A 16974-nucleotide genomic window follows, 5' to 3' on the forward strand; every position below is an offset into this window, starting at 1 on the left:
GTAAAAACGTGATTTTTTGATCACTTTTGCCTAAAATTGAAAAATATTCATTCTACAGATGATTTCTGATCATATTGGGTCGATATTTGACGAAACAAAAAAATCAGCGTTTGGAAGTAAAAACGCTGATTTTTTTACATGTCATTTTTTGATCACTTTTAAGCCTAAAATTGAATAAATATTCATTCTACAGATGATTTCTGTTCATATTGGGTCGATATTTGACGTAACAAAAAAATCAGAGTTTGGAGGTTCAAACTCTGACTTTTTTTACAAGTCATTTTTTGATCACTTTTAAGCCTAAAATTGAATAAATATTCGATATTTCTGAAAAATCAGAGTTTGGAGGTTCAAACTCTGATTTCCATCAAAATCTCCATGATTTTTCATATTGGTTCGATATTTGATGAAACAAAAAAATCATAAACTTTTAAGCCTAAAATTGAATAAATATTCATTCTAAAGATGATTTTTGTTGGGGCACAGCGTTACTGACACACACACACACACACACAGACGACAAGTCGAATTTAATACCGCATTTTTTCTTCGAAATGCGGTAAAAAAATAATTTAAAAAATCCAAAAAACGAAAATTTTAATTTTGAACTAAAAATTAGAAAAAAAAAATTAAAATTTTATATTTCTAAAATAAAAAAAAATGTTCGTGTGTCACAACCAATTTTCTTTTATTTATTGCTCATTTTAAATTTAATTTGAATTTTGTTCCTCAATAACAATTTTTTATTTTTTTTTTTTCTAAAAACAGAAAAATTTTACTTTTTTTTCGCTCTTTCTCTAAACTCAACAAGGAATGCAATTTATTTGTCTATCTAATGAAATTTTCTAACAACTTTCTTCGTTCCTTAAATAAAACTGTCAATTTCTTTGAGGCACTGTCGTTTGCACTTTCCTTCCAGCTGTCGGAGTATTGTTGTTGTGTGGCTTATTGTTAATGCTAATTTTCGATGGAGATTGGAAAATAATTACTGGAGGAGGCGATTCGGGACTTCCGGGAATCATTGGGTTCATTTCCTGTGGGAACTTTTAAGAGAAATTTGCTTTTAGAGAAATTTTTTGTTAAAAAGTAAGAAAAAAAAACATACGAGGCCTTCTTCAATGTGTTCACAATGATGCTCGCCACAGATTTTACATTCAAAAAAGCTTGGAATGAGACTATTTTTGAGTTTCTAAAAGAAAAATCATAAAATTAGTATTAAAAAGTCATAAAAAAATCAAAAATTTTACCTCAACAAATGAATCTCCTTCAGTTTTTGCCAACATAACGATGGCATAACACGGAATAAACATCAACGAGACAGCTACGATGCTCCATCCGATGCCATGAGCCCACGGCGGATACTCATATAGACCATTGTGGTACGTGATGTTCTTATAATTAACTATACTAAAGATGAAAAGTGCCTAAAAAATTAAATTTTTAACAATTTTCGATCCAAAAAGGTGAAATATCAAATTTTTACTATTAACGAAATGGGAATCAAGACCAACCAACAAGATCTAAAGTATAAACTTGGATTTCTGCCCGTCATTTGTTTGATTGACTTGGCAAGACGTCCTGTCCCGTAAAACCATGCGACAGCAACAACTTCGAAAAAAGCGATGAAGAGGATGGTAACTGAAGCTGCATAATGATCGACGAGTTGGAAGTAGAAAATTCCGCCCTAAAATGAGATTTTGAGTTAAAATATGATTTTATTAAGGGAAAAAAAATTTAAATTTTACTTGAATAATGTTTGGTAATCCAAAGAAAAAGGCAATTCCACACAAAATGAGAACCAACAGCTCGTGATAAACTAATTTTCGTCGAATCCAGTTCGGGAAGCCGTCTTGAATGGATGTCGTTACAACTTCAACAATCGCAAACTGTAAAAATTTAAATTAAAAATTAATTATTAATGAGGCTTCAAAAGATATTTTGACGTTTTTTTTAACAAAAGCTCATAAATTTTTAAATTTTAATAATTTTTTAAGATTTTTTGTATGTAAAAAATTTTTGTCTGAAAATTTAAGCTAAATTAATTAATTAATTTTTTTATAATTTTTAATTTCTTTCTAATTTTATTTATTTTTTTATTTAATTAAAATTAAATTTTTTGATACTTAAATTTTATTTTAATTTTTTTTTTTTTAAATTTTCAAATTTTCAAAAATATTTTTGGAAAAAAGATTTTTTTTAGAATTTTAATGAAAAAAAAAATAAATTTACAAGATTTTTTGAATAAAATTATTTTTCAGATGGGGTAACCAACCACACTCATGATAAACCAAGTCGAATAGTTCGGGAAGCCGTCTTGAATGGATATTATTAAAAATTTTAACAAAAAAATATCAATTTTATTGATTTTTTTTTTTTGATATTCTATCAATTTCAAGTTTAAAATTTTTCAAAAAATATAAAATTTTAAAAATTAAAAAAAAAATTAAATATAATTTTAAAATCAATAAAAAAAATATTAAAATAAAAATAAATTAAAAAAAAGATTTTTTTTAGAATTTCCGAGAAAAAAATCAAAATTGCAATTTCTGTCGATTTTCAACTTGAAGATATTAGCAAACTGCAACAATTTCAGGTCATTTTAATTACAAATTCATCGTTAATGCAACTTTAATTGGCACTTTGCAACCGACAATTAACACATCTTACCTGACTATTCAGTCCCAAGCACAGCAACATGAAGAAAAACATTACGGCCCACATTTGCGGCGCCGGCATCTTGGCAAGCGCTTGCGTATAAACGACAAAAATGAGCCCGGGGCCATCGGAAACGACATTTTCCACGCTCATGGTTTGCTCGAGCGCGATATTTCCGAGCGTGGCAAAGGCAAAAATCCCCACAAGTAAACAAGTGACGGCATTAACGAACGAAACGGCGAGCGTGTCATGCAACATGTTGTTGTTGTACTTGTTGTAACTCGCAAAGGAAATCATCGAACCGAATGTGATGCCAATTGAGTTGAAAACTTGCGATGCGGCGTTGATCCAAACGTTACTGTTACGCAATAACGCCCAATTTGGCTTGAAAAAGTACTTCAAACCGATGTCAGCGCCTTCCAACGTCAGAGCTCGACCCAAAAAGACGACAATTAACACGAAAGGAAGCGTTGCTGTCAAATATCGCGCTTTCGTACTCGACTTAATAGACTTCCAGATGGCAAAATAAACGAGAATCCACGCGCAAACAAGACACGCAACGAGTTCCCATCGCATTCCGCCTGCATATTCGATGCCGTTACTGATTTTCAGAACTTTATTCCTTCAAAAAAAGACAAAAAATCAATTTAAATTCAAAAATTTCAAAAAAACTTACTCAAAAAATTCCTCGGTAGCAGCTCGTGACTTAAAAGGCCTCGTCGAATTCGGCAAAGCGTTCGATGGATTCCAACAATCGGGCGTCGCCCATCGCGGAGAACACTCAGTCCATGGCAATTCGGGCTTGAATGACGTGAAAAAGTAGTAAATTGCATAGGCAATGATGACGCTGTAGTACGTCGACATGAAAAACGAAATTACGACACTTGCGACGCCAGTTCCTGATAAGAAAAAACAAGTTTTAATGAGAAATCTAGACGCAGAGGCGACAAATTGCATTCCGATGACTATGAAAGGGCACGCTCGATGCTCATAAATCTGTCACGAGGGCTATTTAGCATTCAGTTGTGTCGCATGTTTCAGTCCCATTATTATGTAAAGTGCAAAAAGTTGTTTAGTTGGAGATTTATTTAAGCGTATTTTTTGATTTTTGAAAAAAAATATTGGAAAAAATTATTTTTTTTTAATTTTTTTATTAATTAGAAGCTAAAAAATCTTCATTTTGAAGAAAAATTTTCGAAAATCATAATTTTGAAGGATCGAATTCTTCAATATTTTTATTAAAAAATTTCAAAAATTTAAATTTTCATTTTCATTTTATGGGCAAAAATTTGTTAAAATTTTTATAAAATAATTTCGAATTTTTTTTTTTTCAAAAAATTGCAATTTTTGTCAAATCTTGCTCCAAATGGATAAAAATTTGTCAGAGGGCTCTAATTTATCATTTTTAATCATTTTATAACTCAAAACTGCCAAAAAATTGAAACTGAAAAAAAATTTTTTTTTTCTTTGACACAGTTTTGTTTTAAAAACTAAATCAAGAGCAAAAAAAAAAACTGTGTCAAAAACTGTGTCAAAGCAATTTTTGTCAAATCTTGCTCCAAATGGATAAAAATTTGTCAGAGGGCTCTAATTTATCATTTTTAATAATTTTGTAACTCAAAACTGCCAAAAAATTGAAACTGAAAAAAAATTTTTTCTTTGACATAGTTTTGTTTTAAAAACTAAATCAAGAGCAAAAAAACTGTGTCAAAAACTGTGTCAAAGCAATTTTTGTCAAATCTTGCTCCAAATGGATTAAAATTTGTCAGAGGGCTCTAATTTATCATTTTTAATAATTTTGTAACTCAAAACTGCAAAAAAATTGAAACTGAAAAAAAATTTTTTCTTTGACATAGTTTTGTTTTAAAAACTAAATCAAGAGCAAAAAAACTGTGTCAAAAACTGTGTCAAAGCAATTTTTGTCAAATCTTGCTCCAAATGGATAAAAATTTGTCAGAGGGCTCTAATTTATCATTTTTAATAATTTTGTAACTCAAAACTGCCAAAAAATTGAAACTGAAAAAAAATTTTTTCTTTGACATAGTTTTGTTTTAAAAACTAAATCAAGAGCAAAAAAACTGTGTCAAAAACTGTGTCAAAGCAATTTTTGTCAAATCTTGCTCCAAATGGATAAAAATTTGTCAGAGGGCTCTAATTTATCATTTTTAATAATTTTGTAACTCAAAACTGCCAAAAAATTGAAACTGAAAAAAAATTTTTTCTTTGACATAGTTTTGTTTTAAAAACTAAATCAAGAGCAAAAAAACTGTGTCAAAAACTGTGTCAAAGCAATTTTTGTCAAATCTTGCTCCAAATGGATTGAAATTTGTCAGAGGGCTCTAATTTATCATTTTTAATAATTTTGTAACTCAAAACTGCCAAAAAATTGAAACTGAAAAAAAATTTTTTCTTTGACATAGTTTTGTTTTGAAAACTAAATCAAGAGCAAAAAAACTGTGTCAAAAACTGTGTCAAAGCAATTTTTGTCAAATCTTGCTCCAAATGGATAAAAATTTGTCAGAGGGCTCTAATTTATCATTTTTAATAATTTTGTAACTCAAAACTGCAAAAAAATTGAAACTGAAAAAAAATTTTTTCTTTGACATAGTTTTGTTTTAAAAACTAAATCAATAGCAAAAAAACTGTGTCAAAAACTTGTCAAAGCCATTTTTGTCAAATCTTGCTCCAAATGGATAAAAATTTGTCAGAGGGCTCTAATTTATCATTTTTAATAATTTTGTAACTCAAAACTGCCAAAAAATTGAAACTGAAAAAAAATTTTTTCTTTGACATAGTTTTGTTTTAAAAACTAAATCAAGAGCAAAAAAACTGTGTCAAAAACTGTGTCAAAGCAATTTTTGTCAAATCTTGCTCCAAATGGATTAAAAATTTGTCAGAGGGCTCTAATTTATCATTTTTAATAATTTTGTAACTCAAAACTGCCAAAAAATTGAAACTGAAAAAAAAACATAGTTTTTTTTTAAATCAAGAGCACTGTGTCAAAAACTGTGTCAAAGCAATTTTTGTCAAATCTTGCTCCAAATGGATTAAAATTTGTCAGAGGGCTCTAATTTATCATTTTTAATAATTTTGTAACTCAAAACTGCCAAAAAATTGAAACTGAAAAAAAATTTTTTCTTTGACATAGTTTTGTTTTAAAAACTAAATCAAGAGCAAAAAAACTGTGTCAAAAACTGTGTCAAAGCAATTTTTGTCAGGGCTCTCAATCATAGTTTTGTTTTAAAAACTAAAGCAAGAGCCCCAAAAACTGGGTCAAAAACTGTGTCAAAGCAATTGTTGTCAAATCTTGCTCCAAATGGATTGAAATTTGTCAGAGGGCTCTAATTTATCATTTTTAATAATTTTGTAACTCAAAACTGCAAAAAAATTGGAAAATTCAAGAGCAAAAAAACTGTGTCAAAAAATTAATTTTTTATCCAAATTTATCTAATTTATCATTTTTAATAATTTTGTAACTAAAATGTGCCAAAAATTTGAAACTTATAAAAAATTTTTTCTTTGACATAGTTTTGTTTTAAAAACTAAATCAAGAGCAAAAAAACTGTGTCAAAAATGTCAAAGCAAAAATCTTGCCCCAAATGGATAAAAATTTTTTTTTATTCGATTTATATTTTAAAAATTTTTTTAAAAATTGAAAAAAAAAATCAAGAGCAAAAAAACTGTGTCAAAAACTGTGTCAAAGCAATTTTTGTTTTCTTTAAAAATTTTCAAAGGGCAATATTTTATTTAATTTTGAAAAATTTTTAAAAAATTTAAAAAATTCTTTGACAAGTTTTTTTTTTTTAAAAATTGCCCCAAATGGATAAAAATTTCCAAGGGGAAAATTTTTTTTTCGATTTATATTTTAAAAATTATTAAAAATTAAATTATTTTTTTTTCTTTTCAAATTGAAAAAAATTTGTAAAATTTCCAAATTTTTTTTCAAACATTTTTTAATTTTTTTTTTTAAATTTTTTAATTTTTTTTTTAAATTTTTTAATTTTTTTTAAAAAATTTTTTTATGAAAATTTAAAAAAAAAAATAAAAAAAGTCCAATTTCAAATTTTTTTCAAAATACTCAGAAAAATTAAAAAAAATAAATTTTGTTAAAATCAACAGGAAATGCATTAGAAAAATGCAAAACAGGAACGTGTCATAATTAAAAATGCAAATGAATCCGCTCCAATAAATTATCTCGAAACACGAAAATTGATCACAATGCGAAAAAAAATAATTAAATTTTGGTTTGATCACAGCTGTGCATTAGAATTTCCAATTAAACGACAATTAATTAGCAATAAATCACGCCCCATGTATATCCAATCTACTTATTATCATAAAAAAAATGATTCACAAGCGATCAGGTATCAATTATTACGACATTTTTTGCACCAATTACGTCAATTAATCGACTTTTTCTCACCTTTCAGCAAGGGGCAAATTTGTCCGAGCGCTCCAATAGGTCCTCGTCCCGTATATTGACCAACTGCTAATTCCATAAATAGCATCGGGATACCACAGATAAAGAGGATGATGAAGTACGGTATCAGAAAAATACCTGAAAAAACGGAAAAATACGAGAAAAATTTTAATTCAAGGTTAATTGCAGGTAATTTAAAGCGGATTAATGATAGAGTAATTGTTCGGAGATTAAAGAGTCATTGAATGGATGACAAGTTGAGAGGAGGAAGAGAGTCACGTTTGATGAATGAAAAATTATTTCATGAAAAAAATGAGAGATTTTTTGAAATTGAGTCAAAATGTGTCGAAAATTATTTTAGAATTAAAAAAAAATAAATAATTAAAAAATAAAAAAAAAAATTAAATTTATTTTAAAGAAATTTGTTTAAAAAAATCATTTTTGAAGCTAATTTTCATAAAAATTTTAGAAAAAAAAATTATTATGAATAGAAAGAAATCAAAAAATACAAAATTTCAGCTCAATAAAATGAAAAAAAAAATTTTTTTTTCAAAAACTGTGAATTTTTGGTTTCATTTTTTTAAAGATACTTCTAATAAAAATTTACTTTAAAAAAATTTAAAAAAAAAATAATTTTAAAAATTTTGAAATTTTTAACATAAAAATTAATCAAAAACTTAATTTTTTTTTGCTCGAACTCGATTTTTTGATAATTTTTTTTAACAAAATCGTATCTAGAACTGCATTTTTCTTAAAATTCATCATTTTCGCATTGCAGATATGAATGACAACGCTCAATTCAAAGATAAGAGACATCTTCAATTCCGTCGTCTACTAATCTCATCTCATCTTTTGTTTCGCATTCCAACGGCGCGAGTGCCATCTCGAACTAATTCAATGACGACATCGCAACCGGATGAATTAATTTCAAGTCAACTGCTCTAAATAATAATTTCTCGACTCAATTCCCTCCTCTTGAGAGAAGTCTTCTTAGCGACACAGATTAAACTTCAATTTTTTTAATCTCATGAATTTTTTTTTCTGACGAAATCTCGCTGAGCACTAATAATGTTGTTTTGCTAACGACGATCAACAACGATAAAAAGGTGTTAAGTGCTGATTGACGAAATGACGGAGGAAATGATGCTCGTTTGTTGTCATTTGAAGCAGATGAAAAGCACTTACCGCCTCCACTTTTGTAGCAAAGATACGGGAAACGCCAAACGTTGCCGAGACCGACGGAATATCCGATGCAGGCGAGCACGAAATGCATTTTGTTCTCCCAATGTTGACGTCGGGGCTTGAGTGTGTCAGATTCATCGTCGAATTCGTAGCTTTCTGTGTCAAATGGATCATCTGGAGGGCTGTAAATGGTAAGAAAATATAATTTTTCATTAAATTTTTTTCAAACATTGTCCTAAAAAGATGAAAATTCGCTCAAAAATTACATTGAGCGGCATATAGAGGTCGAATTTTGATAATTTTTTGTTGAAAAAAATTAAAAGTTTCTTTTGAAGAAGAAAAATTTGTTTTTTAAAATTCACTTAATGACCAAAAATTTCAATTTTGATGACATTTGTTTAAAAATTAACCATTAATGGTAAAAAAATTAATTTTTATTTCATGTAAAAATTAAAATTTTCTTTAAAAAATAAATATAAAAAAATAATAATAGAACAAAGCGTTTTCATTAATATTATTTTAAAAACCAAAAGTATAAGTTTTAAAAATTTTTTTATGAAAAAATAAATTAAAATTATTTATAAGAAGATTTAAAAAATTAAATTTTATTCACATATTGAATTTTAGTTTCTCAAAGCTTAAAAACATTTTTTTTTATTTTTTTTTTTATAATTTTTTCAAAAATTAATAACTTTATAATAAAAAAGATTAAAATAAAAAAAAAATAATTGATTTTTTTTAATAATAATAATTTTTAATAATAATGAAAAATTTTTTTTTAGTATTTGAAGAAAATATAAATACCTACTATTTATTTAATTTGAAATTTTTTAATTAAATTCTTAAAAAATTATTTTTAATTAATTTTTGATAACTTTTCATTAAAATTTTTTTAAAAAAATTATAATTTTACTTTGGAATGAAATAATATTTTTTCAAAATTAATTATAAATTTTATAAATTATAATAAATAAAAAAAAAAATAAAAAAAATAAAAAATATTTTTTTTAATAATAAGATTTTTTTTTCAATTAAAATAACTTTAAATTTCAATAAAAATAACTTTTTATTAACTTTTGTTCAGATTTTTTTCAAAAAAATTCAACTTTGAAATCGAATTTTATGAAAATTTTTATAATTTTTCACCTTTTCGATCTAATTTGATCAAAATAAAACGCATATTGCTCTTGAGCTGTTGCCGCTCTCGTTGGTTTCGGCGACGACGGCGCACTATTTCCGCTATTTGGAGCCATTTTCACGTGATTCACATCAATTTTCCTATAAAAATGTTCGTTTTGTTCGCCTTTTTCGCGAATTTCTTCGTTATTCATTTGTCACAAGACCTCCGATCTTCAGTTTTTCTTAGAATTTAACACTCCATTGTTGGTAAATATCGTTAAAAAATTAAATTTATCGTTCGTGGTCTTCTCGTTTGGCAATCGCGATCAAGTACCGGAGACAGACTGAATCAAATTTCTGTTTACGACAATATTTTTCCGACATTAAAACGAAAAAAAATTGGATTTGTGCAACTTGTACGACACACGGCATACAAAAAATGAAAAGATAACGATGTTAATTATGATCGCAAACTATCATCAACATCGAGTACGCCTTTTATTATGAAGATAAATTCACACAAAATTATTTCTATCGAGTGACGACGAACGACTCTCGCGTGATCTGATTTAGAATTAATCGCGATTTCAAGGATGGATTTCTCTCTGGAGCGCCGAAAATATTTATGTCTGCGCAAAAAGTAAATATTTCTTCATTTATTTGCTTTTTTTGTTAGAAATCGAATATTTTTAGTCTAATTTTTTTCGGTAGCCGACAATCGACATCAAAAAACAGCTCAAGGCACCTCAAAACTTTTTTTTTTGATCGTATCGCGGCGTTAAATTGCGTTGATTCGATAATTACAGAGCAGAAATGACCCGCGAGTGTTCGGAGTGCATTCAACTCGTAAAAACATAAAATTAATTTTTAAAATTTTTCCACAAGGTCAATTTTTATGTTCTGAGCCCGCAGCAAATTTCCGGTTAGTCGAACCGTTTAGCAAAATTAATTAATCAAAAATTAATTTTTTTCATTAGAGATCAACGAAAATTTTTCATTAAATTGTTTGAAAAAAATTTTTTTTTATAAAAATCTCGTTACCCCTACTGAGCAAGCAGACACAATAAATGGCTCAATTAATAAATAAATAAAATTGACTTAAGCGGATTTATAAATCACGAACAAAGTAACACTCGTACAGAGAATTTTTAGAACAAACAATCAGAATGGCAATAAAAATATGTTCTGACAATGATGATGATGATGATGAGATTAGTGATAGTGAATGAATGATGTTTCAGCACATTAATAAATATTTAAATTGTAATAAATGAATGTTGAAAAATGATAAATGAGTTGAGGAAAGAAGAAATTCTGAATTTATGAAGTTTGTGCTAATTTTAATCTTTTGTGAATCGTTTAATATTAATATAAATTTAAGGTTTATGAAAAAAATTAAAAAAAAAATAATAAAAATATTCATATAATAAAAAAAATAATATAATTAAAGTAAAAAATTTTAAAAATTAAATTTTCCAAAAATAAAAAAAAATATGAAAATTTAAAATTAATTTTTAAAAAATGAAAATATTTATTTTCAAAAATTTTTTAAATTTTTTAAAATATTAAAAAAAAAAATTTTAAAGTTTAAAAAATATCAAAATTTAATAAAATAATAAAACTATTTAAAAAATTTAAATTATTAAAAAAATATTCATAAAATATGCAAAAAAAATTTAAAAAAATGTGTGTAAAATAAAAATATAATTCAAAATAAAGTTGCGATAAAAAATTAAAATAAAATTAAACAAATTTTATAAAAAAAATATATTTAAAGAAATTATTGAAAATTAAAAAAAAAAATCTGGAAAGTTTAATAAAATAAATAAAAATTTCGACATAAAATAAAAAATAAAAAAAAAACAATTTTAAAATTTTTGAAATAATAAAATAATTATTGAATTAAAAAATTTCTAATTTTTAAATAAAAAAAAATTAAAATAAATAAAAAAAAGCCATTCTGAAATTTGATAAAAAAATTAATAAAAAAAAGTTTAATAAAAAGAAAGAAAAATATAAATAATTTAAATAAAAATAAAAATTTAGATTGAAAAATGTATGAACAAATAAAAAAATAAATTTTTGAGAAAAAAAAATTAAAATGCACAGACTAATGAATTTTTTATTTCCAAATTATTTCTTAGTAAGATTATTTTTATAACTTTTTTTTATTCTTGACGTTTTAAAAATTAATTTTAAATTTTTCAAATGGAGGGTTTTAAAATTTATTAAAAAAATTTAAAAAAATGTGAAAAGTTAAAAAAAATAAATAAAGTTACAAAATGAAAATTATTTTGAACTTAAAATTTAATTTTAAAATTTTTGAAATAATATTTATAAAAAAAAATATTAAAAATCGTAAAAATTCAGAAAAATAAAAACAATACCTAATTCAATTAAAATTAAAAAATATTATTTAAATAAATAATAATTTATTATAAATAAAATGAATATGAAAAAAAAACTAAAAATATATGAAAAATAAAAATTTATTAATGAAAATTATGAAAAATTTAAAATAGAATTTTCAGAAGTAATTTTTGGCGGAAAAATCAATTAAATCTCTAATTACGCTTGTTCATGCAAAGAAAATTGCAAAATAATTCAAATTTAAAGATAAAACGTGACATTCTCTCATTAGAACAAATAAATTCGTTACATAATATCAATACATGTAATTTCAAGAGCACGAGTGTGTGTTTGCTCAACGATGCGTATCAAAATTATTTAATATTTATCGAATCTCTCTCTCGCATGAATTCAACTGCAAAAAAATGTTTATCTCTGTAAATATTGTCATTGTTCTTTTTTATGAATGAATCGACGTTTGAATAATTTTTTTTTTATTTTTTAGTGTGAAATTCTACACGCCGCCGATTTTTCAACAAAGGTCACGTTTTTTGGATAAATTAATAATTTACGAATGCATCGAGAATAATTTCTTTCAATTTGCGACTTACGTGGATGGCTGAACGAATCCGAGCAACTCCGATGGCGAATTGGGCACACGTTTGACGATCATTTTCCTGCCGTCGGTGCATCCCATGCCGATTGACGTGAGAGATCTGATGGAATTGGCATCTGTGATGATTTTGGGACTCAAACTTCCGTCGTCGTGAAACAAATACGAGCCCGTGCGAAGCAGTAGAGGGTTGTAGAGTGACGGCGAATGCGAAGCGCCCGTGATTGTCGAATGCGGATTCGGCTGTTGTTGCAATAACTTTTGCTTTTGTTGCGTTATCACAGTCGGACTAGAAGTTGCTTGTACTAAATCATTGTCAGCCAGGTAATATTCTGCAAAAATTTTCCTTTTTTCAGAAAAAAATTTGATTTTTTCAGACAAAATGTCGAATTTACTTGGTCTTGCGGGTGTCACGACAGCTGGAAGCCCAATTGACGCAGGACTTGTTGCACTTGCGGAAAGCCCTTTCTCCAAAACTGCCGATTTTTCGTCTTTTGTATCACATTGCGATGCGGATGTCGGAAGTTTGGCAGGCACAACGGTAAATTTCGGATGTTTTAACAAATCCCTCTTCTCGTCATCGTGATTTTTCCTCGTATTTACTGCCTTGAAGTGCAAATCCTGCTTCAAGATCTTGCCCTCATCCATTTTTTTAAAGGTTGGAATTCTTTAAATTTCGTTTTAAAGAAAGTTTTTCGCAGTTTTTGTCACATTCTAATGCGAAAATTTATCTGTTGGGATTAAAATTTCTGTGACAACCGCAAAAATTTATCGCACCTCGCGCGTTATTTGATCGCAAAGTTTTGAATTTCGCGTAAAATATGCCAAAAACACGTGTTTCAAGTCGTTGCTTGTCTTGCAAAAGCAAAAAAAAATATTTATGACAGCAGAGAAATTATGAGAGTTTTAATCTTATCAAAATTGCATTTATTTAGACACTTGAGTCAGTTGCTTGAGTCACAGCTTGTAAAAACACTTAACCTATTTCAATATCGCTGTTATCAGTTAATATTTCTATTACTTAATTTCACTAATGGATTTCTCAGGATGTAAAATCTAAACAAGAGAATTTGATTGATGCGGAATGCAAAATTGACAAGGTTGCGACTTTTTAGTGAGAAAGGTGAAAAAGTTTAATTTTGATTGTTTTTTTTTCAAAATAATTTGAGTTCCTTCATCTTGAAAAATTGAAAATAAAAAAAAATATTTAAAATTTATAAGAAAAAATAAATTTAAATTTTTTAAAGAAATTTTAATAAATTGAAAAAAAAAAAATTAAATAATTGAAAAAATTTAATGAAAAACTTTAAAGTGAAAAAAATAATTTTTGTGAGAAAATTAAAAAAATTAGAAATTATGAAAAAAAAAAAAATTAAAATTAAATTGAAAATTAAAAAAAATGAAATTAAATTTTATTAACTAAATTAAATTAAAATAAATTATATATTATTAGAATTAATAATTTTAAAAAGAAGATTAATTTTAAAAATTATGAAAAAAATAAAAAAAATTTGAAAATAAAAAAAAAATTTAAAAGGAAATTATTTAAAATTAAATTTATTTAAAGAAATACTAAAAATTACAAAAAAAAAAGTTTCAAAAAATAAAAAAAAAATAATGAAAAATTTTAAAATGAAAAAAAAAAATAAGAATTGTGAGAAAATTAAATAAAAAAATATAAAAGAGAAAAATTAATAAAAAATTTGAAAAATTGAAAAATTTAAATATAAAAAATTTAAAAATTAAGTTATTAATTAAAAATTAATTTAAAAAAAATATAAAAAATTAAAAATTATTGAAAAAAAAATTAAGAAATTTAAATTTTATAAAATTTTATTTGATTTGAAAAAAAAGAAAAACTTTTAAATTTTAAAGGTAATTTTTTGTTAAATATCTTTTTAATTTTTTTTAAAATTCTTCCAAGATTAACAGAACTCCCGCGTCACTTTTCTCACTTCATTATCTCGCTTCAGGCCAAATACAGTTGTTTTGTTTGTATTTTATTTTTTTACTTTTTCGTCATAGGCGATCATATTTCATACCGATTAGTCTCGTATTTATCTTTAAAAACGCTTCAAAATCTGTTTATTTTCAGTTTAAACCAGATTCAGCCTTGACGCTTGAGACAAAATTAGGCGAGAGTCTCGAGCAGATAAGACACCTTTTTGTTTTTTAAAATCGAAAAAATTCTTTTTCTTCACAAATCTCTTTTTATAACTTTTTTTTACATCTCACTGTTTGTGGTCAAGATCGTTAAAATCGTTAAAATTCATTAATTAGCAGTTTTTGGGTAAATTTCTTTTTTTATTATTTTTTTTTCTTAAGCAAATTTTTAAAAAAATGTGTTTCTTGTCTTAAACGTGTGAATTGCTTGATTATCACTTCGATCACTTTTGTTGAGAATTTTTGCTTGGAAAGCTCTTTAAATAGTCTTGCATCGAGGGCGATAAATTTTATGCGGCGTTCAAAAAAGCAATCGGTTCCTTTTCTCTCGTTTTTTTTTTGCATTCACATTAAAAATAAAATTAATTGCTTCATCTCACGACGCGTTTCATACAAAATTGCGACTTCCATTTATTTATTAATTAAGATTTTTTATCTTGATAGAATTTTTTTCGTCGCTTTTGTTTGATTTTTTTCTTGTCGGAATATTTCTATTAATTTATTAGATTTTGTGTTATCACCTTTCTTCATACACTGTCGTTGTCGGTTGTTTTTATTTATTTTTTTTTTCTTCAAAACAACAAAAAATGATTGATTTTATGATGTCGCGACGCGCGATCTTGATGCGAACGCAGTCTCTGATGAACTGTCGTCTGTTTCGTCGAATGTCGTGTACGAGCGTAACAAAAGAGCACAAAAAATGTTTAACTATTTTGTGTGTTCTAAAACGGCAAACAGTGTATCATTAATAAATAGTTGTTGTTGTATTATTATCATTCATATGCGGAGTGAATGTGTGGCAGTTTGTCTCATATTTTTTGTAATTTGTCTCTGTTCTATAGGTACCTACGTGGAAAGAGGTAATCTAATATGAGATGAACATGGGGCACGATAACATTAAGAGTAAAATTTCGAGAAATTAAGTAAAAATAAAACAATTAAGTAAAAATAAGTATAAAAAATAAAAATATTTTTCACATAATTATATTTAAAAAAATTAAATTTTAATTTGTATTTTTATTAAAAATAATTTTTTAATTAATTATTAAATATTATTAATTATTTTTAAGTTTTAATTAATTTTTTTTTATTTTTTATATAGAATAAATTTTTAAATTTAAATTTAATTTTTATTTTAATAGAATTTAAATTTTTTTTTATTTTATTTTATTTTTATTTTTTTAAATGTATTTATTTTTAAATTTTAATGCTTCATACTCAAATGAAAATTAAAAAAAAATTATTTCTTAAATTTTTAATTTTTTTTTTTGTCGAATTTGGTAAAAAAAAAATGTCAAAAACGTAAAATACAATACAAAATTTTAAATAGAAATTATTGAAAATCTGAAACAAGTCGAATTTTGTAAAATATAAAATTAAATTTAATAGCAAAAAATATTTTCTTTAATTTTTAAAGAAAATTAAAATTAAATTAATTAAATTTTATTTATTATTTTTTTAATTTAATTATTTTTTTTATTTAATAATTTTTTGAAGATTAAAAAAACCCAAATAAATCCTCTCAATAACCGCATAAACTTTACAACATACATTTCCTTACTGCAAACCCGCTTCGTACTCATTCAATAATATAAAATTACTTCGTAGACATGATTCCTATTGTACGGGCAACAACGATAATCAACCATTTAAGAGACTAAATGAAAAATGTGAATGATTGACACAGAGAAATGCTTACTCAACGAATGTTTTATTACATGTTTATGAGAGAACTTTTGTTGTTTATTGTACTTTGAGAGAGCTTCTCGATCGGTTTTCATACAGAAACCGGCATTGTTTAAAGTTTTTTTTGTTTACATTTCTACTTTACTTTATTTTTACAGCTACTTACCTTTTTCTTGTTCTTTCAGAATTAAAAAAAAATAATAATTAATAAAAAAAATTAAATATTTTTTGGAATGTCATTTATTATTTTTTTAATCAATTATATTAATTTGATTATTTTTTGCAGTTTTTATTGTTTTTGGGCAAATACTTTAGACAAATGTTTTATATTAAGTATAAAGGTTCATCAATTATTTTTTTTTAAATATTCAATAAAATTCTATCTACATTTTTTTTATTAACTTTAAAGAAATAAAACAATTTTTTAAATATTATTTTAAATTTTATTATTTTTTTTTAATAATAATATTATAATTATTAAACAGCATGCTAACTATAATAATAATATAATCATAATATTAATGTATTCCTAAACAGTTTCTTTTTCTAACTAAATACAGAAATAAATTTTGCTTATTTTCATCATATTTTTTTAAATATATATTTATATTTACTTACAATGTTAAGTATTTTTTATTTATTTATTTTATTATCATTATCATATTAATTAATAATAAATATTATTAGAAAATATTCCACTATCCAACATTTTATTTAATATTATATTCAGAAGCTATATAAAAAATTATATTAATTTTATTTATTTATTTTTATATACTTTCAACCA

General features: G+C 25.0%; 1 protein-coding gene across 2 annotated transcripts; it reads right to left on the reverse strand.

Annotated features, from left to right (window-relative positions):
* Positions 1–765: 765 nt before the first annotated feature.
* Positions 766–15138, reverse strand: LOC134832135 (sodium- and chloride-dependent GABA transporter ine). 2 transcript variants are annotated; one of them, XM_063846039.1, is made up of 12 exons: positions 15023–15138; positions 12734–13069; positions 12337–12670; positions 8261–8439; positions 7079–7213; positions 3332–3554; positions 2668–3277; positions 1746–1886; positions 1484–1684; positions 1248–1424; positions 1106–1189; positions 766–1043 (listed from the first exon to the last, which is right to left on the reverse strand). In XM_063846039.1, exons 2-12 carry the CDS (start codon positions 12984–12986, stop codon positions 879–881), a joined length of 2502 nt encoding a protein of 833 aa, XP_063702109.1. In that variant the 5' UTR covers positions 12987–13069; positions 15023–15138; the 3' UTR covers positions 766–878. The 2 variants fall into 2 exon arrangements, with proteins under 2 accessions (XP_063702109.1, XP_063702110.1); XM_063846040.1 differs by lacking the exons at positions 12337–12670; positions 12734–13069; positions 15023–15138 and adding an exon at positions 9404–9705.
* Between the last annotated feature and the right edge of the window lie 1836 nt (positions 15139–16974).

Source organism: Culicoides brevitarsis, chromosome 2 (genome assembly GCF_036172545.1).
Source record: "Culicoides brevitarsis isolate CSIRO-B50_1 chromosome 2, AGI_CSIRO_Cbre_v1, whole genome shotgun sequence".
Lineage (NCBI taxonomy): Eukaryota > Metazoa > Arthropoda > Insecta > Diptera > Ceratopogonidae > Culicoides > Culicoides brevitarsis.

Bases quoted from the DNA above. Each gene is read 5' to 3' on its own strand.
- LOC134832135 (XM_063846039.1), bottom strand. From the start codon at position 12,986: ATGGATGAGGGCAAGATCTTGAAGCAGGATTTGCACTTCAAGGCAGTA. The intron at 3,278-3,331 runs GTAAGTTTTTTT...CTTTTTTTGAAG, and splicing joins GCTACCGAGGAATTTTTTGA to GAATAAAGTTCTGAAAATCA. The intron at 1,190-1,247 runs GTAAAATTTTTG...TTTTTCTTTTAG, and splicing joins AAGGAGATTCATTTGTTGAG to AAACTCAAAAATAGTCTCAT.